The 25,484-nt window shown below is 38.1% G+C and overlaps 1 protein-coding gene across 4 annotated transcripts in view; it reads right to left on the minus strand.

Annotated features, from left to right (window-relative positions):
• The window catches only part of Crppa (CDP-L-ribitol pyrophosphorylase A), a 302,194-nt gene that overhangs the window by 246,364 nt on the left and 30,346 nt on the right, over positions 1-25,484 (minus strand). For 3 of the 4 annotated variants that reach the window (XM_076863121.2, XM_076863136.2, XM_076863130.2), the window contains exon 3: positions 14,940-15,089. The exons of the other annotated variant lie outside the window; for it this stretch is intronic. In XM_076863121.2, coding sequence (XP_076719236.2) covers positions 14,940-15,089 — 150 coding nt within the window. The remainder of the gene's footprint in view (positions 1-14,939; positions 15,090-25,484) is intronic. 4 annotated transcript variants of the gene reach the window in all.

The following is a 25,484-nucleotide window of genomic DNA, read 5'->3' on the forward strand; positions in this document are numbered from 1 at the left end:
TCATGTGTAGCTATTCTGAGAAGTGAGAAATAAAAATTGTTTCCTTGCAGTTTTTTGATTACCCTGAAGACTTCTGTGGTTGAGAAAAGTGTTTAAGGAAAGAATTTAATGTCCTTAAAACACACAACACAGACAATGGGAGGTTTCCTAAACCTCCTAACTAGAGTAATCAGAAATTAGTTTTATTTCTTGTATTTCAAGTAGATTCATTTCCCCTATAGTATGTATATCAAAAATATACTCAACATTAGGACTAAACCCAAAGTTATCCTGTGAGATGAAAACCACAGATAAAAAGGCAGACAATATGCAAATATAAATGCACTGCTAAATATATTCCCCCACTAGCCAGCTAAGGAAATATGCTTTATAGATTTTTCCATATCAGGTTACCAAACCTTATCAAAAAGATATTTATCTTAATATGTTTTAAAGGCATGTATCATCAAAAATGTTCCTCAAGCATGTCACTATGGTAAGATTCAGTTTCTTGTCATTTAACAGCTATTAACCCCATATAAGTAGTTTGACTTAGGTCAAAGATGGAACCGTCACTGAATAGTTACTAGGCCTTTCACAGAGTGAATATTTAAAGTAGTTTCTCTTTCCCTTGGCATTAGTCTAAAATTTCATTGTTTAGCAAAGAAAGAACATGCTACGGTGAGGCTAAAAAGGTCATTTTAGCTCACAGCTTCAATGGACTCAAAAACATTACTCCCCGATCAATGCCTACTCTATACAAACTCCCAAATTGCAGAGCAATCAGAAGAAACAGAATTCCGCTGCAAGTAGCAATTTAGATAAAACAGACACCCAAATCAGAATTGTGATCAATGCAAAGGAGAAGCATCTTTGAACCACATAACAGGGATTGTTTCCTTTTACTCAATGAATAATGCATTCGAGATATTTAAGAATTATTTTACAGAAAGGAAGCAATATGTCAGCAACTAGAAATGTATGTTAAGTACATTTTAGTGCTATAAACTAAGGATCTATCATACTGGAGCTTTGGACAAAAAAGTCAGTATTTTGTCATAGAAATGAACCTCCTAGTTCATTCTATTCTCCAACTATGAAATCTCCTTATATTTTTTCTTCAACGCAATTTCAACTATCCTGGCAGTGATTTGTCTGGCAAATGTCTTTGCAACTCCTCATACTTGAACTGAATCACTATCATTACAATCTGTTTCAGTTGAATATTTTACACACATTATGTTCCTGTGACCAACCAAATGAACAGTTTCTTGAATCTCTACTCCATGCTTTCTGGATTATCACTGCCTTCCCCAGCCCTTTACAACTTTAAATTTGGAAGTCAGAACTAGAAAATCTCAAACATCTAAGTCTAAATATTTCATTTACAGAAGTGAAACAGACCCAGAGCCATTCATGTCTATGACTATTATTATTCAAGGTTTCTTAACTACAAATAAAAGTGGATCATTTTGAACTCCCAAAATCTTTATTGCTTCTTGTGTTTAACATCATTGGAGGAATCAGCTTGAACAAGGTATGGGTGTTAAGATACTAGGGTGGCAGAGCAGTTTGACCTAATAATGAGGACACACACACCAAAATAGTGGCTTGTTTGGGCAAGTACCTGCTGGAGGCTCCAGTCCACTCAGTATTACAATGTAAAGATCTGCATTTTCTAAAAGACTTAAAATTATGAGTAAAATCATTATCCTTATTAATCCTTATTAATCATTTTAAATCCATATTCCTTCATTACAAAATATATCCATGATCTCATACTTTTTTCATTATGCTGCAATTTTCTGAAATAGAATAACCAAAACAAAAAGAGTCGAAGCTCTTACATCTGCCTAGGAAATAGGCAGTACCTTAACAGTGTATGTCCAAAACAAACCTAAGTGCAAATAAAGACATCAGTCAGGTTACAAAGGAGTAAATGAGATCTTCAGTACTAAAAGAAATCAAAATGTAACCTGATTTCCAACAAGATTTCCCCAGTATTCTAATTAACCAGAATGTTTTTTGTTTTGAATTTTATTTCTTCTACATAGTGGTACATCCTTGCTAGCACACAAATGTTTGTGATATGATTACACATACAGCCATCAAACATTTGCTCGGTCATCTGTGGCTGTGTCACTCTTTAGAGTACTGTCAGAGGATCACCTGAGTCCTAGTGTCTATTGACTCTCACCCCATACAAAGCCAGGAGTTGGACTACACTTGTGTTTATTTCTTCAAGGTCCATCTGTGTAACTTTTCATACCTCCTTATAACCCCTGCCACCTTTTAATGTTGACCAGAAGTCAACACCCGATTTGAGAGGCAGAATCCTGCAGTAAGTCAGGAAGAAAAGTCACTGGATCTCTAAGTTCTTTACTATTTATTCAGAAAGGCAGCCTTTCGTGCCAAATTCTATAACAAAGAGATAAGGGTTTTAAAAAATAAAGCCCTTCACTGTGCCAGGAGGCCCTTTTGCCTACTCCTTATGACAGAATAAATGTTCCTATTGTATGCCTCTTCTCATGCATTCCATTCCCCACCTTTCTTATGAGAAAAGCACAAGCAAAAGATTTCCAGTAATCTTCCAATTATCAACTTTTCCTAGAATCCTTTTTTTTCTAGTATAATGCCATGAACTCATGACAAGCCACAGAAAGACATTAATTTTTGGTGTCCCACCTACAGGCTAATTCTTGTCCTCCATTTGTCTCATCCTATGTCCTCATTTGCTTTTGTTTTCTGTGCTTCGTACATTTGAAATTGGACTGTAGCCACATTGGATTCTTCTGGAAGTCTATCTAACCTAAAGACAGATGTTCATATCTTATTAAGACATGATCCCTAGAAAACAAGTGCAAACGAGGATAAAAGTCTAAACCTTTGATAGTATTGTTCTTTAAGGATTCTACAATAAAGTCTAGCTTTCCATTCCATAATACATAAGGAAAATAAATTTGCAGCTTTACCAGCATGCCAGATCTCATACTCTTAAAAAATTCTCATTTTTGAAAATGCTCACAATGAAATTCATTAAACAATCACTAAACTTGCTATTCTACAACATGATACCAAGGTCCTAGATAAAGCCAGAAAAAAAAAGAAAAACAGAAAATAGGTTATCATCAACATGAACATTTGCGTAAAAAATGCTCAAATATAAACTTAAGAGCGTATGTTCAACAAGTTTGCTTGCTATAACCTCAGCATACCAAAGGGAAACAAAACAGCAAACATCAATTCGTGCAATAAAAAAATATTGTTTTTTTGTTTGTTTTTATTGCTTGTTCAAAACATTACAAAGCTCTTGACATATCATATTTCATACATTAGATTCAAGTGGGTTATGAACTCCCATTTTTACCCCAATTACAGATTGCAGAATCACATCGGTTACACATCCACATTTTTACATGATGCCATATTAGTGAAAGCAATTATGAAATTCATATGGACAAACAAAAGACCCAGAATAGCAAAAGCAATTCTAAGCAGGAAGTCTGAGTCAGGCGGTATAGCGATACCAGATTTCGAACTATACTACAGAGCAATAGTAACAAAAACAGCATGGTACTGGTACCAAAACAGGCGGGAGGACCAATGGTACAGAATAGAGGACACAGAGACCAATCCACAAAATTACAACTACCTTATATTTGTAAAGGGGCTAAAAGCATGCAATGGAGGAAGGATAGCATCTTCAACAAATGGTGCTGGGAAAACTGGAAATCCGTATGCAACAAAATGAAACTGAATCCCTTTCTCTCGCCATGCACAAAAGTTAACTCAAAATGGATCAAAGAGCTTGATATCAAATCAGAGACTCTGCGCCTGACAGAAGAAAAAGTTGGCTCCAATCTACATATAGTGGGGTCGGGCTCCAAATTCCTTAATAGGACGCCCATAGCACAAGAGTTAATAACTAGAATCAACAAATGAACTTACTCAAACTAAAGAGTTTTTTCTCAGCAAGAGAAACAATAAGAGAGGTAAACAGGGAGCCTACATCATGGGAACAAATTTTTACTCCTCACACTTCAGATAGAGCCCTAATATCCAGAGTATACAAAGAACTCAAAAAATTAAACAATAAGAAAACAAATAACCCAATCAACAAATGGGCCAAAGACCTGAACAGACACTTCTCAGAGGAGGACATACAATCAATCAAAAAGTACATGAAAAAATGCTCACCATCTCTAGCACTCAGAGAAATGCAAATCAAAACCACTCTAAGATACCATCTCACTCCAGTGAGATTGGCAGCCATTATGAAGTCAAACAACAACCAGTGCTGGTGAGGATGTGGGGAAAAGGGTACTCTTGTACATTGCTGGTGGGACTGCAAATTGGTGCGGCCAATTTGGAAAGCAGTATGGAGATTCCTGGGAAAGCTGGGAATGGAATCACCATTTGACCCAGCCATTGCCCTTCTCGGACTATTCCCTGAAGACCTTAAAAGAGCATACTACAGGGATACTGCCACAACGATGTTCATAGCAGCACAATTCACAATAGCTAGACTGTGGAATCAACCCAGATGCCCTTCAATAGATGAATGGATAAAAAAAAAAAATGTGGCATTTATACACAATGGAGTATTACTCTGCACTAAAAAATGACAAAATCATGGAATTTGCAGGGAAATGGATGGCACTAGAGCAGATTATGCTAAGTAAAGCTAGCCAATCCCTAAAAAACAAATGCCAAATGTCTTCTTTGACATAATTAGAGCAACTAAGAACAGAGCAGGGAGGAAGAGCAAGAGGAAAAGACTAACATTAAACAGAGACATGAGGTGGGAGGGAAAGGGAGAGAAAAGGGAAATTACATGGAAATGGAAGGTAGCAGAATACAATAAAAAATATTGTATAAAAGCTATTAGAAATGTAGTTTAAGAAATTAATAATACACAATAAAGTAAAATCCTTCTAAAAACATAAAACATCTGAATAAATGAGACAATATTCATAAATGAGAATTTAAAATTTAATGGCACCAATTTAATCCCCAAGATTATAATTACAATAAAAACCTTTCAGAGGGTATTTAACCCAAGATATCGAACTTCTTAAAAAAAAAAAAAAAAAAAAAGATCAGTACATGGATTATCAGTCACATTGGATAGCTGCCTCAGATTCCCTTGGTCTCACCTGCTGCCCAGTTCTAAAAAAAGTAAGTACATATGAACCTACATAGGTCTATATCTAAGAACATAGTCTTGTCTTGTTTCTCCCCCTAGCTACCAGTAAAGCACCAAGGTACCCATCATATGATCTGACATTCCTTCTACTGGAGGGGCTGGGTAGCGCCAGCAGAAGCTCACTTTGTGGGAGAAATGTTAACCAAAAGGAGCTGGCAGGGGAATTCTGTTTCTCAGAATGCTCCACTGGAGTGAAGAATTCGAACACTTTTGGTTAAACCTGTCTGGATGTGTCCCATGTGATGAAGTGACCAGCTGTGTTCGTTTGTGAAGCAATGACCAGACCAGTAATATATCATCTTGTATCAGCATTTAAACTTTGCCTAAGGCTGTATTTCCCAAGAACTTAAGCTAAAAACACAATTTTGGAAGCAATTAATAAAATAATGAACTAGTTTCACAAGAAACAAATCAGTGAATAATGAACCTCAAACAAACTTACATATGTATTACAAATTAGCAATGTAACAGAGGTACCAATTAGAGAATGGATGATTCAGTAAATGATGGTGGAAAACTTAGTTTACTTTATAAAGATTAAAAAAAAAAAAGGAGCCCTACATTGCAGAATATACTAAAGTGATCTTCAAATCAATTAAAGATCTAAGTGTGAAATGTAAAGCAGATACCAATAAAATACAACCACAACATGCAGATAAAGTGGGTATTTTAAGACCTAAAATTCATAGTTCTTGGCAATATCAAAATTATGGTTTATGCTAATGATTAAGAATCTGCATAAGGGTTATTAAACCTAAAGACTATGTCAACCAAGGTCATAGAATGTTTTTCCCCCAAAACTAAAGCCAAGACAATAACATGGCTATGTAAGCACAGCTAGTAGAATAACTTGTAGAAGAAGAAAATGTATAAAGTAAAAAATGATACAAGAAAACCATGGGAAATATAACAAGTAGAGAAAAACATGGCTTTGTAAAGTGTTCAAATCTTTAGACATACCACTTAGGTTCTAAATTTGTTTTATGTTGTGAAATATCATGAATATATTCATCATGTTTTCATTAACAAGTCAGATGCACCAACTGGTACTATGGTTTGCAACTGACATTTATGTGGAACAACAAAAGTTTGCAGATGTTTCAACCTAACTTGTTAAAGTTAGCACTTTCTCAGTACTAAAAGTTTGATCCTCTCCCTGACAGTGATCCAATAATGAGGACAAGGTTTTGAGGAAAAGGAAAAAAAATTTTTACTGATTTTGTAACAAATGAGAAAATGCAGTGGATTCTCATCTCAGAGGCTGTGATTCTAACTGTCAGTGGGAGCAGAGGGCTTCTAAAAGGGAAATACAAGGGATGTTTTCCAAGTATCATTATCAGTAAATCTAATTAATCTTATATCCTTGAAAGAGCTGTTTTTCCAGTTTCTAAGTCTGGAGCTTTATTCTTGTGGGCAGTGAGCTAAAGGGCAGATAACTCAGCTGAGGACAGAAGAATGTTAATCTGGCTTGCCCCAAGGTTATGGAGGGGAAGGGGAAGGAGAAGGAAAAAAATAACAGATATCAGTTATTGTTTTTTAAAAAAAAAAAACACAAAACATCAGTAATCATCAGCAAGGTTTGTATTTAAAGCATGAAGTGTACGCCCATTATATTCTTACTCAGAATGTTTCATCTTTAAATACCTATTTTTCCTCATTTATTCCTCATAATTCCTTTCATTCACCTTTCCCCTTGAAGTTCTTTTATTCCTTGACACTTTACTCAATTTCTATTTGTTAAACAATTCTCTTCTTCCTCCTATCTCCTTACCTACCCTCCAAGTGACAAGTCTCTACCAGACTTTAGTCAGAGCTTCTTTCCCATAGTGACCTTCAAATCCAAACCCAACTCAACACTCAGCAAAGTCTATTTTCATCCTCACTTCAGGAGCTAGGATTGAAAATACAAATTAATAGATGTGTGAAAGGAAGCCTAATAGAGTAAAGGAAGGAGAATGAGAGGGGAGGGAAGGTGGGGGGAATCGTGAACTGAAATAGATTTGTTGGGATGAACCCATAGTTATAAAGTTCTAATTTAAAAAAAAAAAAAAAGGAAGAAAAGAGCCAGGATTTGAAGGGAGGAAAAAAATATAGGAAACTATACTCTAAAAATATAGATAAACTTCTAAGAATTATGTTTGGTGGATAAAGATGGAATTTTATGAAAAGTATCTTTAAAAGTAGTTAACTGAGCATCTGAAGCTCAGGTATGTTGACACTTAATGCAAGAAACAGGTTTTATTTATTGTAATTCAGTGGAACATTGGCAAACTATGTACTAAGAATAGGAATTCCTGTCATATTCCTTGAGTTTTATAGTTATGTTTCAAAACCCAGAGACATGACAAGAATTTTTAAAAATTTGGGGAAAAAGGTGATCTGACTAAAGGTATTTTTATCCTTTGAAATTAAATAGGCAGTCATTTTTAAAATACAGATTCTCAATTTCCATTAAGCCTAACATGTAAATATGTTCCTACAGTAAAGTCTAGGATATCAAAGCAAAGGTACATAATGAATACCTTAATTCACTGGTGAATCCTGTCATACTTTTCATAATGTGCACTTTCATAAAATGTAATTAACAAATTACCTAAAAATTCTGTGTACCTAAAACTTTAAATGCTAGAAATGAGGCCAGGCTTCTAAACAATGAAGTCCAGGATACCATCTGTGACCACTACATTACTTTTCTCAAGGAACAGATTAATGTGATTTGAAAAGCTTCTTTGTATGAAAGTCTATTGTTTTTCCTAAAATTGAGGACAGAATTTTTTATTTGAATATTTAATAAGAATCTTCGACCAGTCTTTTCTTCAAGTTCCTGGGGACTGCATAATTTTCACTATTCAATTTGTTTGTTACTATTTAATAGTCACTGTTATTTTCTTTAAGAGACTGCTAAAGGAAAAGATTCCTAATTTAAAAATTCCCAAGAAACAAGTTTTTCCTCCCCAGATGATCTTAAACCAATAAACAAATATTTAGTTATACAGAAGAGCCCAAGACCCATCAAAAACAGCAATTAAGTGTTTATGTATCTTAAGTGTCACCCTTGTAGATTTTAATGACTTTGAATTATTATTCCAGACAGGCAACAACATTTCAGCATCCATGAATGAACCCATCTCTGCTTTGTGGGTACACACACACACACATATATTTAGACATGCAATCGCAAAGAACACATTTATATATTGCTAATATAACTTTATAGTTAGTATATTAATGTATAATGATCCTATTATAATCATTTTAATACTCAACAATTCTATATAAACATTAGGTGACCCTTTAATACTTTTACATATGAATATGTCACAATTTAATTCATCCAGAAATAGAATAAGAATTTTTTACATTTATGAAAGTGCTGCAAATCAATAATTTACTTGCAAACTCTCTGCCTATACATGTACAAACTTAAATGAGTTTTTTAAAGGTTTTAGAACTAGTAAGTGTGTACATTTTTGATGTATGCAAAGCTGATCATATAACTGACATTAGTGTTAAAAAGTAAATATCTACCTATGCATAACTATGTATGCATGAAACTAATTATGTCAACACTTATTCAGAACCTAATATGCCTGGTACAGTGGCACACACCTGAAGTCCAAGCAGCTTGGGAGTTGGAGGCAGCAGGATCACGAGTTAAAAGACAGCCTCAGCGATGGTGAGTCGCTAAGCAACTCAGTGAGACCCTGTCTCTAAATAAAATAGAAAAACAGGGCTGGGGATGTGGCTCAGTGATTAAGTGCCCTGGGTTCAACCCCGCCCCCCCCCCCGTACCAAACAAAACTAAAAATCATATGACTGCCTCCCACCTCCATGAACCTATCACATGCCTGGGTACATACCTGAAGGAAATAAAATCAGTTTACAAAGGAACACCTACATATCCATGTTTATTACAGTATTATGCATAATAGCCAAAATATGGAATTGGCCTGGGGTGCAGCAGATAAATGGATAAAGTCTGTATATATAGTGTCCTCTTTGTCAGCTTTGCATTGCTATCACCAAAATAACTGACAGAACAGTTAACAGGAGCAGAAAGTTTATTTTGGGATCATGGTTTCAGAGGTCTCAGTCCATGTCCAGCTAACTCTATTGCTCTGGACCTGAGGTGAGGCAGATCAGCGCAGAAGGCCATAGTAAAGAAAAGCTTCTCTGCTCATGGCAGCCAGGAAGTGGAGAAAGGGAGAGATGGAGAGAAGAAGAAAGGGAGGGAGAAGAGAGGAAGAGAGAAAGGAGACAAGATACAGTGCCCAAAAGTATGCCCCTAGTGATCTACTCTCTGATCACATCCCACCCGCTACAGTTACCACCCAATAATCTGGTCCAATTAAGCCATCAAATGGATTAATACACTGAAGAGGTTACAGCTCTCATAATTCAATCTTTTCACCTCTGAACATTACTGTATTGCCTAACCCATGAACTCTAAAGGACAACTCAAGATCTAATCCATAACATACATAACGGAGTATTATTCATCCATAAAGAAGTAGTTATGTCATTTTTTAGAAAAAAAATGGATTGAACTGGAGGACCCCTTAAGCAAAATAAGCCACACACAGAAAGGCAAGCATCAATGTTCTATCATATGTGGACATTTTAAAAGTTAAACAAAAGACGACCTGAAAGTAGACAAGGGACTATTAAGGAATATAATGTGAAGGGGCCAGAGGCAGTTATGGAAGAGACTAGAATGAAAAACAGATCCCATTGATGTATGTAATATGCATATATGGCCATATCACAGGGAAACCCATTTATTTATACAATGTGTTAATAAAAAGATTAAAAGGAAATGCCATTCATATTTTACCAGACTAACAATGTAGGAAAGGCATTCAATGTTTTACAGTCGAAATATCAAATGATTTTTTACTTACAATTTGAAAGGAATTAAAAAAAAAAAACAAAAAAAAACATCAGGAAAACATGTAATGGGTTGGCCTAAACTAGTATGTGCAGGGCAGGATAAGGTTCCTTGAGCAATCATCAAGTTAGTATCTAATGGACAAATAACAAGATAGGAAAGAAAGAAGTTCCAGATAAAAGAAGGAAACTCATATTTAAGGAACTAAAATCTCATATTTAAGGAACTAAAATAAGGCGAGTATGGCCAGAACACACAAGGGGTGAGACAAAACAGAAGAAAAGATGGGCTAACAAGCCAGCAGATGAGCATACAGAATGGCATCTTGACTTCTATGACTTTCCACCAATACTGGATGAGGAATTGTCATCCATATGTCCAGCCGTACACGTCTGCTTTTATTTTGCCACAGCACAAAATGACCATTATTCAGCTTATAAGTGTTTCTTCTAAAGATGATTCAACTTCCTATGACCTTCATTACAACTGCTCAATTTCTGATCAACTTTTGCAAACTGGTAAACACTATTATGTATTTTCTGCAGGAGTTCCACAAAGGACAGTTTTACCTTGATAAAAAGCAAACATGAGTCTATATCTCAAGGCCACATAAATGATTAAACTATTCAGTAGCTTTGTACAATTTTTAAAAGTTTATTACAGTTTGCCACAAATGCCCCCAAAACAGACCTGACATTTTTGTCCTTGGGACAGTTTTGCATATTTTTTAGGCTAAATATAAGAATATAAGAATAAAAGGCAGTATTTACCATTTTCTGAAACCTCAACACCTCAGCTGCCCTACTCTCAGCTGAGAACCTGTTCCCTACAAAGAAAACAAAACAAAAAAAATGTAAATCCTCCCACCACCTCCATTAGTCCCTCTGCATCTGTATCCACATACCCTGCCTTTCCTTCTCTTCCTACAGAGGAGCCATTACTACTACTGGCCAAGATCAACTTCGACACCACTACTCTATGGGTCCTGACTCCCTTCACTCCAGCACTGTCTTTTTCTGCCTGCTGAATCACTTCCAACAGTGCATCCATAAACTGTTGTATCATCCATCTTAGGATACAAAACTCTCAATCTATAACAGCTTCCAGCTATACCCTTCAATTTTCTGCTCTTATACACAAATGTTCCTCTCAAAATTGACCCTACTATTTATTCTGTGTCGAAGTCAACCCTAACCAGGGTTTCATATCTACCACAAGTTTCACACACTGGTGATCTCAATCTGCCAACTTATGGGCAGTTCTCTCACTACTTCTTTTAAATCCATATGCACCATTGTTTCAATCTTAAAACACTTTCTGCACTAGACTTCTAAGACATTACCTCCTTGTCCCTACATCCACTGTTCTACCTTACTGGTCACCTCCTATGGTAGACAGAGTAATGTCTCCCTCAACAAACAGAGAATCCTTGAAATGTGTGAATACATTAACACATGGCAAAGGGACTTGGACAATATGATTAAATTAAGCATCAGATGAAGAGATTATCCTGAACTATCCAGGTGAGCCCTGTGCTTGGGGTAATCACAAGAAGCCTTCAAATAGGTAGAGAGGAGAACCAGAGTGAGCACTAGCAGAAGTGACAATGAAAACAAGAGGCTGCAATAGTACGTGAGAAGAGTCAGATACAAGGAATACAAACAGCCTCGGGAACTGGAAAGACAAAGAAATGGGCTCTGAGAGCATCGTGAAGTAAAACCACACTGCCAAATCTTGATTTTACAGCATACTACAATGACACAGCCACATCACTGTTTATAGCAACAAAATTCACAACAGATAAGCTATGGAACCAACCAATATGCCCATCAACAGATCAACTGGCCAAGCATGTTGGTGCATGCCTGTAATCCCAGCGACTTGGGCTAAGGCAAGAAGATCTTGAGTTCAAAGCCAACCTCAGCAACTTAGTAAGATCCTATCTCCAAATTTAAAAAAAAAAAAAAAGGAGAAAAGGGCTGGAGATATGAGTCAGTTGTTAAACACCCCTGGGTTCAATCCCCAGTACCAAAAACAAACAAAAGATGAAGAAACAGTGGAATATTACTCAGCCATAAAGAAGAATAAGGTTGTGACATTCACTGGTAAGTGGATAGATCCAGAGATTACATTGTTAAGTAAAATAAAACAATCCCAAGAAACCAAAGGTCGAATGTTTTCTCTGATAGGTGGATGCTAACCCACAATGCAGGAGTTGAGAGGAAGAATAGAACTTCAGTGGATTAGACAACAGGGAATGGAGGGGAGATAGAAATAGGAAAGAGGGTGAATGAATCTAACTTTCTTATACATACGTGTACGTCACAGTGAATCTCACCATTGTGTACATCCACAAGGCAGGAATCCTAATTAGAATAAGACATTTATACAAGCATGGAATATATCAAAATAGTTTCTACTGTTATGTATAACTAAAAATAAATAAATAAATAAATAAATAAATAAATGAGCAAAAGGAACATCAGTAGAGGAAGGAAAATAGAGGGAAAGTAAGGAAAGGGACATTGAAATCAAATTCCTTGAGTGTATGGTTTTATCAAAATGAACCCAACTATTATGTATAACTATAAGGCTCTAAGAAACTAAAATTTTTAAAATATTGATTTTAGACTTTTGATCTCCAGAAATATAAGAAAATAAATTTCCCTTCTTTTAGCTTGTTAAGTTTCTGGTAACTTATTAACAGCAGCAATAGGAAACTTCAATACTTCCAGCTCAAAACTTTGGTTTTGAGCTTTCCTGCTCTCTACACAGACTCATTCGAAGATCTTAATCAACCCTTTGAGCATTAAATGTCTGCTTGATGACAAGTCTCAAATATTTATCCCTAGCTAATGCTCTTTATGTTTATATACTCAACTATCTCCTGAACACTTGCAGTTGTACATCTATAAGGAATCTCATGTGTATCAAAACTCAATTCCAAATATGCTCCCACAAAATCTTCAATAAAGAGCAACTGTATTCTAGGTTTTTAAAGCAAATCTTTGGGCCTATGACTCTTCCCTATCTTTGAAGCCCCATGTACAATCTACTAATTTTCCTAGTTTTACCTTCAAATATATTCAGAATGCAAGGGCTTCACAGTACATTCTCCACTATCCAAGTTGTCCTAATTGTCACATCACCTTTTACCTTGATTATGGTCATCACAATAATTTTTCACTTTTCCCTTGTTCTGTAGATTATTGTCCCATGACTGACAAAGCGATACCAGACAAGACTCTATATGTTAATTCCCAAAGACTGCTGTCTCATTCAGGATAAAATCTGGAGGCCTCTATCACCACATTTAGGGGCACTATGGGATACGGAACCTGGTCCTTTCCAACCACAGCTGCCCCCGTTCCCCCATGATGTCACTCTTCTCTAGCCTCTCAAACCTTCTTATGTTGTCTTGTGTCTTGAAATGTATGACAAAAGCTGGTGAAAAAGGCTACTTTAATGTGAAGTTCATAAAATCACACCCAAATTTTCTTCTGAAATATACCTATTATATACCATATTTATTCTATTACAAATGATTATATGAAAGATTATTCCATTAATCTCAGAAATATAGCAGTATAGTTCAATGAGATTTAGTATATAAAATAGGACATATGAACTCAAAACTCAAATTTATAATAACATATGTATAATTAATGATAAAATCATGAAGAAAAATTCCAATATTCCAAATTATTTTAAGTAAGTCAGACCACCAGTGGAACATTTTATCATTAAGATGAATTCATATATATGATCTTGTTTTAAAACAGTAACTGATGCAGAAGCCAAGACTGATTCAAAATTTAGCATATGTGAATAAACTCTACCCAAATTTTATCTATTATATATGCTTGTAATATAAAAGTCAATATTCATATTACCATTATCTTGTAATCTTAAAAGTCCACACATTTCAAACTATTTACTGATCGTCTAATATCAGCCAAGCACTGAATTAGCTACACGAACTTTTCTAATTGAGAAATCTGACAAGCTCAATATATGATATTCAATATCTGTCTACTGAAATTTGAAAATGAATGACAATAAAACTATGTAAGGGGCTGGGGTTGTGGCTCAGTGGCAATAGTGCTTGCCTTGCACATGCGTGGCCCTAGGTTCAAGCCTAAGCACCACATAAAAATAAACAAAATAAAGAGATTGTGTCTAACTAAAAAAAATTTTTAAAAAGACAAAACTAAGTATAGCAGTGTTTTCAAACAAAAGAAAACAAAGCTATTCCAGTAACATGAATAAAATTTTTTGACATTTAAGTTGTCACATTTAACTCAGATTTTAATTAAGAAAATGTTTTATCATCTGTGCAGAAAATTTACTATGACAGGCCTGAGACTACTGTTCTTAAGAAAACCCATTAAGAAGGTAGGTCCTGGGCCAATGTCTAGAAGTTAACTGATAGTTTTGGTATGTTCTATCTAGACTGGCTTGCAAAAAAGCAATGTTCATGCTGAACATCTGCTTTTCTTCAGACAATGTGGAATTTTTTAGACATGCTAGCCAGGGGATGGCTAGGTGATCAACCTCAATAAACATCTTGGGCACTAAGTCTCTAATGGGCTTTGCTGGGGAGAAACCTTGTGCAAGTGTTGCAGGATTTTCATTGCTCGGAGTTAGGGGTGTATTGCTGGCCCTTCAGGGGAGGGAGAGAACACAGGGAAATCTCCAAATGCATTCCTCCAAATGGCCTGTGACTCTTGTGAGCCAGCTGCATATTGGTACTACTTCACTATAATATATCTTGCCTAGAATACAACTAAATGCTAAGTTCTAGAATTCTTCTATAAATTTTCCAAGAGTAGACACAGTTTGGGATAACCATGCCAGGATTCTTACCTGCTGATATGCTTCATAAATCACATCAAACAGAAAAGCCTGTGGCATTTCACTTGCTCTGTGTCTGGCACGTTCTAGCGAGTGGTCTAAGCAACCATCAGCAGAGGGACTGATGACAGTAGATACGAGAGGTCTAACTGCTCCTGCTGCCTAAAGAACAAACAAGAGTCAATCGCACACTTATTTCGCCTATGGAGCATTTTAAAGTAAACTCCAGATTCTGAATCTCACTTTCACAAAAACAGATTATTCAAACTTTCAACAAGCTATCTCAAGAAAATGTCTAAACAAAGCTTTCTCCAGTTTGCAAGTCAATTATCTCAGGTCAGTAATGAGTTCTACCATGATAATGTTCTACAATGATAATTTCATTTACCAAGAGGTAGAAATTATTATTTTCATTGTAGGTTCAAATCCTTTTTATTACAGATCATTGAGATCAATGCCCTAAAAGGATGCTAAGATAAAACTGGGTATTCCCCGAAGATGGGCAGGAAAAAAATAATTATGAAACTGAGTTGCAAACTGATGTTTACTTGTTAGTGTGTCTTCAAAACATTTAATTTACACTTTAGATCATTTAAGGAAACAAACTCCCTAAGATCCCCACAATGAGACAAAACAACCCACACAATGAATTTATGTCTTATTCCTTTGAAAACAGTTCCTTTCAGACATAAAATCTCCATGCAAAGTTCCTCAGGCAACATGTCCAAGATTTTCATTACTATGATGAAAGTTCTGTCTCAATAATTGGATCTGAACTTTATTAAAAAAAATAAAGACACCTTTATGTCTGACAGTTTTATTTTTATTAGGGTCTTGTTTGTAACGAAATCTTGAATGGCATTACCAGAGAGTTACCTTAATGAAGTTGCCTTAAAATAAATTTCTGTGGTAGGCTGTTAAGCTGATCTTATATCGACTTCAAAATGTTCTTTCTTCTGCAATGGTTACATGAGCTTCATAGCACATGAAGCCAATGCACAAATAGAACAAGTGTTCTCTTGAAGAGACTAACATCTGAGTAAGATAAAGCCCACATGCCAGTTTACAAAAGCCAAGGGACTGGCTGAAAAATCAAAGCTTGCATATGAGCCAAGTAGACAGTTTACAAATTGCATCACCATTTCCAGTGCCTCAAGTGGAAATTTGGAGCCTAGGCATAAATGCAAAAACGAGACAGCTGGGAATGACATAGGAAATAGTGAAAAGTATTCCAACTAGGTGAAGAGTAGATGAAGAGCAAACCCAACTGGACAAGCCTAACACCTGCTAGGGGTTAGAAAACAAGACAGAAAAGAAATGCATAAATACCCATAAATGGACATTGCTTTTTAAGGCAAAAGTTAAATTTCCACTGCAACTACTTGTAGGTACTATTGGAATTGTATTGCAGACTATGAAGTTAAAAATAGAGCAAATGGAGAACATGAGATATTCAAAATGACAGTGTAAGGGGCTCTGCAGACTTTCTGCCAGCAAACTAGTGAAAGATAATTTTGTTTATAAAAACCATTTAAAGACTAGGAATTTTCCCTAAGATATTCAGCAGTTCAAGTAACACTCAAAATCAGATGATTTTTTATTTTTTTAAAGTGTTCATAGCATATCTGTGCCCCGTTTCTTTCACAGGCCTTCCCCCAGCTCAGTGTGATACAGCCCTACTGGGTATAGGCAGAATTTTTTTTTTTTTTTCAAATGGGGCTCCATCTCCTCCAAGAGGAGGGCCACAATGCCAGCATTCCCCATTCCCCTCAATACTATTACACAGACTAAAATCTGGGCAAGTGTAGGTAAGAGATTCTCTAGCTCACACATAGGACAGCAATTGTATGCCAGGAAGAGAGCAAGAAGACGGCTAGAATCTTCAGTTGTGGGGGTGTCTTTATAAGAGACACCCTATCCACAATTTCAGAGCATTAATGAATGTAGTGATTTTTTTCCAAAGTGGAGAAAAAAGGTCTAAGAATAGATATCTATGATGCTTTTCAAAGGAACTAAGTTTATTTGAAATTGAGTTCAGGGAGATTCAAGCCTAAATGCAAAATGCACTCTTAAAAGAAATTTAATTATCATGGTAAGTAATTAAGAGGAGAGTAGTTATCTAAATGAAAGTAAAAAACGAAACTGTAGGCCAATTAGAAATTGGGTACTCGGGGATCAGAATAAATCCCAAACCAGCCCCAAAAACCAACTTGAGAGGATAAGGCAGGAGGATTACAAGTTGAAGGCCAACTTCAGAAAGATATATTATAGGGATGGGGAGCCGGTGGCGGAGGCGGCTGGGAGTGGATCCCCCGGCGCCGCGGAAAGTGCTGGGCATTGAACCTAGGACCTTGCACATGCATTGGACACTTTTCCACCATGCTGATGGCATTCTAAATATATTTGTCAGTTTTTCCAAATTTTAATTGAGGAAAACCATAAGAGTTTATACTTGAGGACTGAAGTACAACTGCCAATTATCAGGCTTTCAGGATGAATCTGGAAAAACTCAGCAAGCCTGAACTCTTGACACTCTTCAGTATTCTTGAAGGAGAGCTTGAAGCAAGGGACCTTGTTATAGAAGCATTAAAGGATTGAACCCTGGACCTTGCACATGCTAGGCTAGCTAGCACTCTTTCACTGAGCCATTCCCCTCACCCAAGAATTCTTACTTTGAAATATTTGGGGGGATCCAACATGGCGGCCGGCGAGGAAGCTGCACTTTCAATATCTCCACATTAACGGGATCAGAAACACCAATTAAAACAGCTACATTCTACCTACTGAGGATCTTCTAGCAAAATTCCGTTGAAAGGAGACCTGCCGAGAATTAGTAAGTTTATTAGACGTGACAGTTTGCCCCAAACAAGTGAAACTTGACTGGCAGCGCGGGCTCAGAGTCCAATCCCGCGGCCACCCGCCGCTTCTGCAAGCGGCAGGCGGCCCAGAGCAGCGCGGCAGAAGGGTCCCCGCCCAGCCAGCAGACAGCGCCCGCCATCCCGGCTACCCTGGAGGCCCTGCTTTCGCCCGGCGAACAGCCACCCCACCCGGCTGGTTCTTAGCCACGCCGCTGCAGACACCCGGCTTTACAAGCACCCCCGGCGGCCCTGCTCGGCGAGAAGGGTCCCCGCCCTGCCGGCAGACAGCTCCCGCCATTCCGCTCTTGTTCTGCAAACAGCCAGCCCGCCCGCTTGGTTCTTAGCCACGAGGCTGCAGCCGCCCGGCTTTACAAGCGCCCCCGGCGACCCTCCTCGGCGAGAAGGGTCCCCGCCCTGCCGGCAGACAGCTCCCGCCATTCCGCTCTCGTTCTGCAAACAGCCACCCCGCCCGCTTGGTTCTTAGCCACGAGGCTGCAGCCGCCCGGCTTTACAAGCGCCCCCGGCAACCCTGCTTGGCGAGAAGGGTCCCTGCCCGGCCAACAGACAGTTTCCGCCATCCCGGCTACCCTGCCGGTCCCGCTCTTGCCCTGCAAACAGCCACCCCGCCCGCCTGGGTCTTAGACACGCGGCGGCAGCCGCCCGGCTTTACAAGCGCCCCCAGCGGCCCTGCTCGTCGAGAAGGGTCCCTGCCCGGCCGGCAGACAGCTCCCACCATCCCGGCACTCCTGGCGGCCCGCCCGCTCTGCGAAGGGTTACCCCACCCGGCTCTTAGCCACGCGGGCGCCATCTGCCTGGCGCTGAGGGAGCCCCCGGCGGCCCAGCGCAGCCAGAAGGGTCCCCGCCTGGCCCGACAGAAGGCACGTGCCCTTCCGGCTCTGCTAACGGCCCTGCCCACCCAGGAAAGGGCTCCCCACCTTGAGAGGATGGGAAGGAAATCTAACCAAGCCTCTATGAATTAGCGAACTGGGATCTAAAACCAGAGATTATATCAGACCAGAGACAAGCCAGTTCCACCTCTCCCTTCGGTCACTCCTGCAAGGAGCCAGGGGCCCGCCATAGCAGAGAGGGGAAGTCACCAAAGATCGGCCAAAGAGATTCCTTCCCAGCGGACTCTAAATTAGCAGGAGTGGCGAGGGAGCCGGACGGAGCTGGCGGGAACCCCGGCAACGGCACGGGAACCGGCGGGAGCTGAGGCGGCGCTGACGCAGGAGCCGGCGGGAGCCGCGCGGCGCGGGTCTCCCAGCTACAGCCCCCACCAGTGCTGACAACTGAGGTCTCTTGCACCAGATACGGGGGCGTGGCTACCAGAAGAACGAAACGCGATCAGTATGAAAAGACAAGGAAAGAAAGGACCACAAGCAATGCAGGTCAACTCAACTTTAGAAGAGGTAATATCTGCAGCAGATGGAATGTCAGATAAAGAATTCAGGATATACATGCTTCAGATGATCTGGAGTCTCAAGGAAGACATTAGACAGCAAAATCAGACAATGAAAGACCACTTCGACCACTTCGACAATAAATTACACAAACAAATCCAAGAAGCAAAAGATCAATTATACAGGGAGATAGAGGTTATAAAAAACAAACAAACAGAAATCCTGGAAATGCAGGAAACAATAAACCAACTTAAAAACTCAATTGAGAATACTACCAGCAGAGTAGAACACTTAGAAGATAGAACATCAGACAATGAAGACAAAGTATTTCAACTGGAGAAGAACATAGACAGCTCAGCAAAGCTGTTAAGAAACCATGAGCAGAACATTCAAGAAATATGGGATAACATAAAGAGACCCAACTTAAGGGTCATGGGGATACAGGAAGGTATTGAGGTCCAAACCAAAGGAATGACCAATCTATTCAACGAAATAATACGAGAAAACTTCCCAGACTTGAAGAATGAGACAGAATCCCAAATCCTAGAAGCCTACAGGACGCCGAATGTGCAAAATCATAAGAGAGCCACACCTAGACACATTATAATGAAGATGCCCAACATACAGAATAAGGAGAGAATTTTAAAAGCTACAAGAGAAAGGAAGCAGATTACATTTAGGGGTAAACCAATCAGGATAACAGCTGATCTTTCAACACAGACTCTGAAAGCTAGAAGATCCTGGAATAACATATTTCAAACGTTGAAAGAAAAGGGGTTCCAACCAAGAATTGTGTATCCCGCGAAATTAAGCTTCAGGATGGAAGATGAAATTAAAACCTTCCATGATAAACAAAAGTTAAAAGAATTTGCAGCTAGAAAACCAGCTCTTCAAAACATCCTCGGCAAAATATTACAGGAAGAGGAAATGGAAAATATCAATGAAAACCAACAGCGGGAGGTAGTACAGTAAAGGTGGGGGGGAATAATCAAAGAGGAAAACAAACCATGTTTAGTAACATAAATAAACAAATATGGCTGGAAGAACAAACCATATCTCAATAATAACTCTAAATGTTAATGGCTTAAACTCACCAATTAAGAGACACAGGCTAGCAGAATGGATCACTAAACAAGACCCAACAATATGCTGCCTTCAGGAGACACATCTGATAGGAAAAGACATACATAGACTGAAGGTGAAAGGTTGGGAAAAATCATATCACTCATATGGACTTCGCAAACAAGCAGGAGTGTCCATACTCATTTCAAATAAAATAGATTTCAAGCCAAAGTTAATCAAAAGGGATGAAGAGGGACACTACATACTTCTCAAGGGAACCATACACCAACAAGACATAACAATTATAAATATATATGCCCCAAACAATGGTGCAGCTATGTTCATCAAACAAACTCTTCTCAAGTTCAAGAGTCTAATAGACCACCATACAATAATCATGGGAGACTTCAACACACCTCTCTCACCACTGGACAGATCTTCCAAACAAAAGTTGAATAAGGAAACTATAGAGCTCAATAACACAATTAATAACCTAGACTTAATTGACATATATAGAATATACCACCCAACATCAAGCAGTTACACTTTTTTCTCAGCAGCACATGGATCCTTCTCAAAAATAGATCATATATTATGTCACAGGGCAACTCTTAGACAATATAAAGGAGTAGAGATAATACCATGCATCTTATCCGATCATAATGGAATGAAATTGAAAATTAACGATAAAAGAAGTAAGGAAAAATCATGCATCACTTGGAGAATGACCAATAGGTTACTGAATGATCAATGGGTTATAGAAGACATCAAGGAGGAAATTAAAAAATTCTTAGAGATAAATGAAAACACAGACACAACATATCGGAATCTATGGGACACATTGAAAGCAGTTCTAAGAGGAAAATTTATTGCTTGGAGTTCATTCCTTAAAAAAAGGAAAAACCAACAAATAAATGATCTAATACTTCAACTCAAAATCCTAGAAAAAGAAGAGCAAAAAAACAGCAAAAGAAGTAGAAGACAAGAAATAATTAAAATCAGAGCTGAAATTAATGAAATCGAAACGAAAGAAACAATTGAAAAAATTGACAAAACTAAAAGTTGGTTCTTTGAAAAAATAAATAAAATCGACAGACCCTTAGCCACGCTAACAAAGAGAAGAAGAGAGAGAACTCAAATTACCAGCATACGGGATGAAAAAGGCAATATCACAACAGACACTTCAGAAATACAGAAGATTATCAGAAATTATTTTGAATCCTTATACTCCAATAAAATAGAAGATAGTGAAGGCATCGATAAATTTCTTAAGTCATATGATTTGCCCAGATTGAGCCAAGAGGATATTGACAACCTAAACAGACCAATATCAATTGAGGAAATAGAAGATACCATCAAAAGACTACCAACTAAGAAAAGCCCAGGACCGGATGGGTATACAGCAGAGTTTTTCAAAACCTTTAAAGAGGAATTAACACCAATACTTTTCAAGCTATTTAAGGAAATAGAAAAAGAGGGAGAACTTCCAAATTCATTCTATGAGGCCAACATCACCCTGATTCCTAAACCAGACAAAGACACTTCAAAGAAAGAAAACTACAGACCAATATCTCTAATGAACCTAGATGCAAAAATCCTCAATAAACTTCTTGCGAACCGGATACAAAAACATATCAAAAAAATTGTGCACCATGATCAGGTAGGATTTATCCCTGGGATGCAAGGTTGGTTCAATATACGGAAATCAATAAATGTTATTCACCACATCAACAGGCTTAAAAATAAGAACCATATGGTCATCTCGATAGATGCGGAAAAAGCATTCGACAAAGTACAGCATCCCTTTATGTTCAAAACTCTAGAAAAACTAGGGATAACAGGAACATACCTCAACATTGTAAAAGCAATCTATGCTAAGCCTCAGGCTAGCATCATTCTGAATGGAGAAAAACTGAAGGCGTTCCCTCTAAAATCTGGAACAAGACAGGGATGCCCTCTCTCACCACTTCTGTTCAACATAGTTCTCGAATCACTGGCCAGAGCAATTAGACAGACGAAAGAAATTAAAGGCATAAAAATAGGAAAAGAAGAACTCAAATTATCACTATTTGCAGATGACATGATTCTATACCTAGCAGACCCAAAAGGGTCTACAAAGAAACTATTAGAGCTAATAAATGAATTCAGCAAAGTGGCAGGCTATAAGATCAACACGCATAAATCAAAGGCATTCCTGTATATCAGCAACAAATCCTCTGAAATGGAAATGAGGACAACCACCCCATTCACAATATCCTCAAAGAAAATAAAATACTTGGGAATCAACCTAACAAAAGAGGTGAAAGACTTATACAATGAAAACTACAGAACCCTAAAGAGAGAAATAGAAGAAGATCTTAGAAGATGGAAAAATATACCCTGTTCATGGATAGGTAGAAGTAACATCATCAAAATGGCGATATTACCAAAAGTTCTCTATAGGTTTAATGCAATGCCAATCAAAATCCCAACGGCATTTCTTGTAGAAATAGAGAAAGCAATCATGAAATTCATATGGAAAAATAAAAGACCCAGAATAGCAAAAACAATTCTAAGCAGGAAATGTGAATCAGGCGGCATAGCTATACCAGACTTCAAACTATACTACAGAGCAATAGTAACAAAAACAGCATGGTACTGGTACCAAAACAGGCAGGTGGACCAATGGTACAGAATAGAGGACACAGAAACCAATCCACAAAACTACAACTATCTTATATTTGATAAAGGGGCTAAAAGCATGAAATGGAAGAAGGATAGCATCTTCAACAAATGGTGTTGGGAAAACTGGAAATCCATATGCAACAAAATGAAACTGAATCCCTTTCTCTCGCCATGCACAAAAGTTAACTCAAAGTGGATCAAGGAACTTGATATCAAATCAGAGACATGGCGTCTGATAGAAGAAAAAGTTGGCTATGATCTACATACTGTGGGGTCGGGCTCCAAATTCCTCAATAGGACACCCATAGCACAACAGTTAATAACTAGAATCAACAAATGGGACTTACTAAAACTAAAAAGTTTTTTCTCAGCAAAAGAAACAATAAGAGAGGTGAATAGGGAGCCTACGTCCTGGGAACAAATCTTTACTCCTCACACTTCAGACAGAGCCCTAATATCCAGAATATACAAAGAACTAAAAAAATTAGACAATGAGATAACGAATAACCCAATCAACAAATGGGCCAAGGACCTGAACAGAAATTTCTCAGAGGAGGACATACAATCAATCAACAAGTATATGAAAAAATGCTCACCATCTCTAGCAGTCAGAGAAATGCAAATCAAAACCACCCTAAGATACCATCTCACTCCAGTAAGATTGGCAGCCATTAGGAAGTCAAACAGCAACAAGTGCTGGCGAGGATGTGGAGAAAAGGGTACTCTTGTACATTGCTGGTGGGACTGCAAATTGGTGCGGCCAATTTGGAAAGCAGTATGGAGATTTCTTGGAAAGCTCGGAATGGAACCACCATTTGATCCAGCTATTCCACTACTCGGTCTATTCCCTAAAGACCTAAAAAGAGCACACTATAGGGACACTGCTACATCCATGTTCATAGCAGCACAATTCACAATAGCAAGACTGTGGAACCAACCTAGATGCCCTTCAATAGACGAATGGATAAAAAAAATGTGGCATTTATACACAATGGAGTATTACTCTGCATTAAGAAATGACAAAATCATAGAATTTGGAGGGAAATGGATGGCATTAGAGCAGATTATGCTAAGTGAAGCTAGCCAATCCCTTAAAAACAAATGCCAAATGTCTTCTTTGATATAAGGAGAGTTACTAAGAACAGAGTAGGGAAGAAGAGCATGAGAAGAAGATTAACATTAAACAGGGATGAGAGGTGGGAGGGAAAGGGAGAGAGAAGGGAAATTGCATGTAAATGGAAGGAGACCCTCAGGGGTATACAAAATTACATACAAGAGGAAGTGAGGGGAAAGGAGGGAAAATATAAGGGGGAGAAATGAAGTACAGTAGAGGGGGTAGAGAGAGAAGAGGGGAGGGGAGGGGGGAGGGGGGATAGCGGAGGATGGGAAAGGCAGCAGAATACAACAGACTCCAGAATGGCAATATGTAAATCAATGTGCAACTGATGTGATTCTGCAATCTGTATATGGGGTAAAAATGGGAGTTCATATCCCACTTGAATCAAAGTGTGAATTATGATATATCAAAAACTATGTAATGTTTTGAACAACCTACAATAAAAATTAATTAAAAAAAAAAAAAAAAAAAAAAAAAAAAAAAAAAAGATATATTATAGTGGCACCCCCTTTCTCCACAGAGAAGTCTGAACTGGGCTTCTCCAGAAATCTTCACCATGGCCGATTTTAGGACTGTCAGCAAAAGGGTCTCTTCAAAAGAGCTCAATGTAGATAAACTTCCTATTTTCGAGTTGCCCTGTCTTACTTGGCCACTGGCCTGGAAGAAATCAGCACTCCAGGTGCTGGGCACGCCCTTTCTAGTTTTTCACAAACATGTATCCAGTAGTTTGTAGAAATGTGTAAAAAAGGCCTCTGGCCTTGAGCTGGGCTTCACAAAGATATCTACATTTCTAAGTTAAGAGAAGTTACCAATTGGGCTCCATGGTAACAGCTGACAGTGGGAGGAAAGAAGGGAGAAGCAGCTCTTCCCTTCTCAGGTTTGTCCTTGAAGGGCTAACCTGCCCAGAACAGTGAAAGAAAAAAATCTGCTTTTATGTGAACTTCTACAGACTGTGAACTTCTGAGCCCCTCCCCTTACACACTGGGTATAAAATTCTGAAACTACCTGAACTTGGAGTTCAGGGGATTGACTGATTACAGCCGAAGCTGTGCCCTCTGAACCTGGCTACAGCCAAATAAAACTATGTCCTGCTATCTTTGATGCCTTGCCTCATCTGTTTCTACAACAATATCACTATATCATAGCAAAGGGAACTGTTTAAATGCATGCGAGTAGAGCAATTATGTCCCAAGCAATATCACAAATAAATTTGAGCTATTAGGAGACAATGAAAAGAGTTTAACAGGTAGGTATGATAACAGGAAAAAATAGCATAATAGATCAGGGAATGAAACATTCAAAGAGCCCTGCTAAAACCACATTATTCCAAGTCCCTGTCATCAAAATAAAACTGATCAGCTGAGCACAGTGGTGCATGCCTTTAATCGCAGCAAGTCAGGACAGTGAGGCAGGAGGATTACAATTTGAAGGCCAGCTTCAGCAAGATATATCATTG

This window comes from Callospermophilus lateralis, chromosome 1, assembly GCF_048772815.1.
Source record: "Callospermophilus lateralis isolate mCalLat2 chromosome 1, mCalLat2.hap1, whole genome shotgun sequence".
Classification (NCBI taxonomy): domain Eukaryota; kingdom Metazoa; phylum Chordata; class Mammalia; order Rodentia; family Sciuridae; genus Callospermophilus; species Callospermophilus lateralis.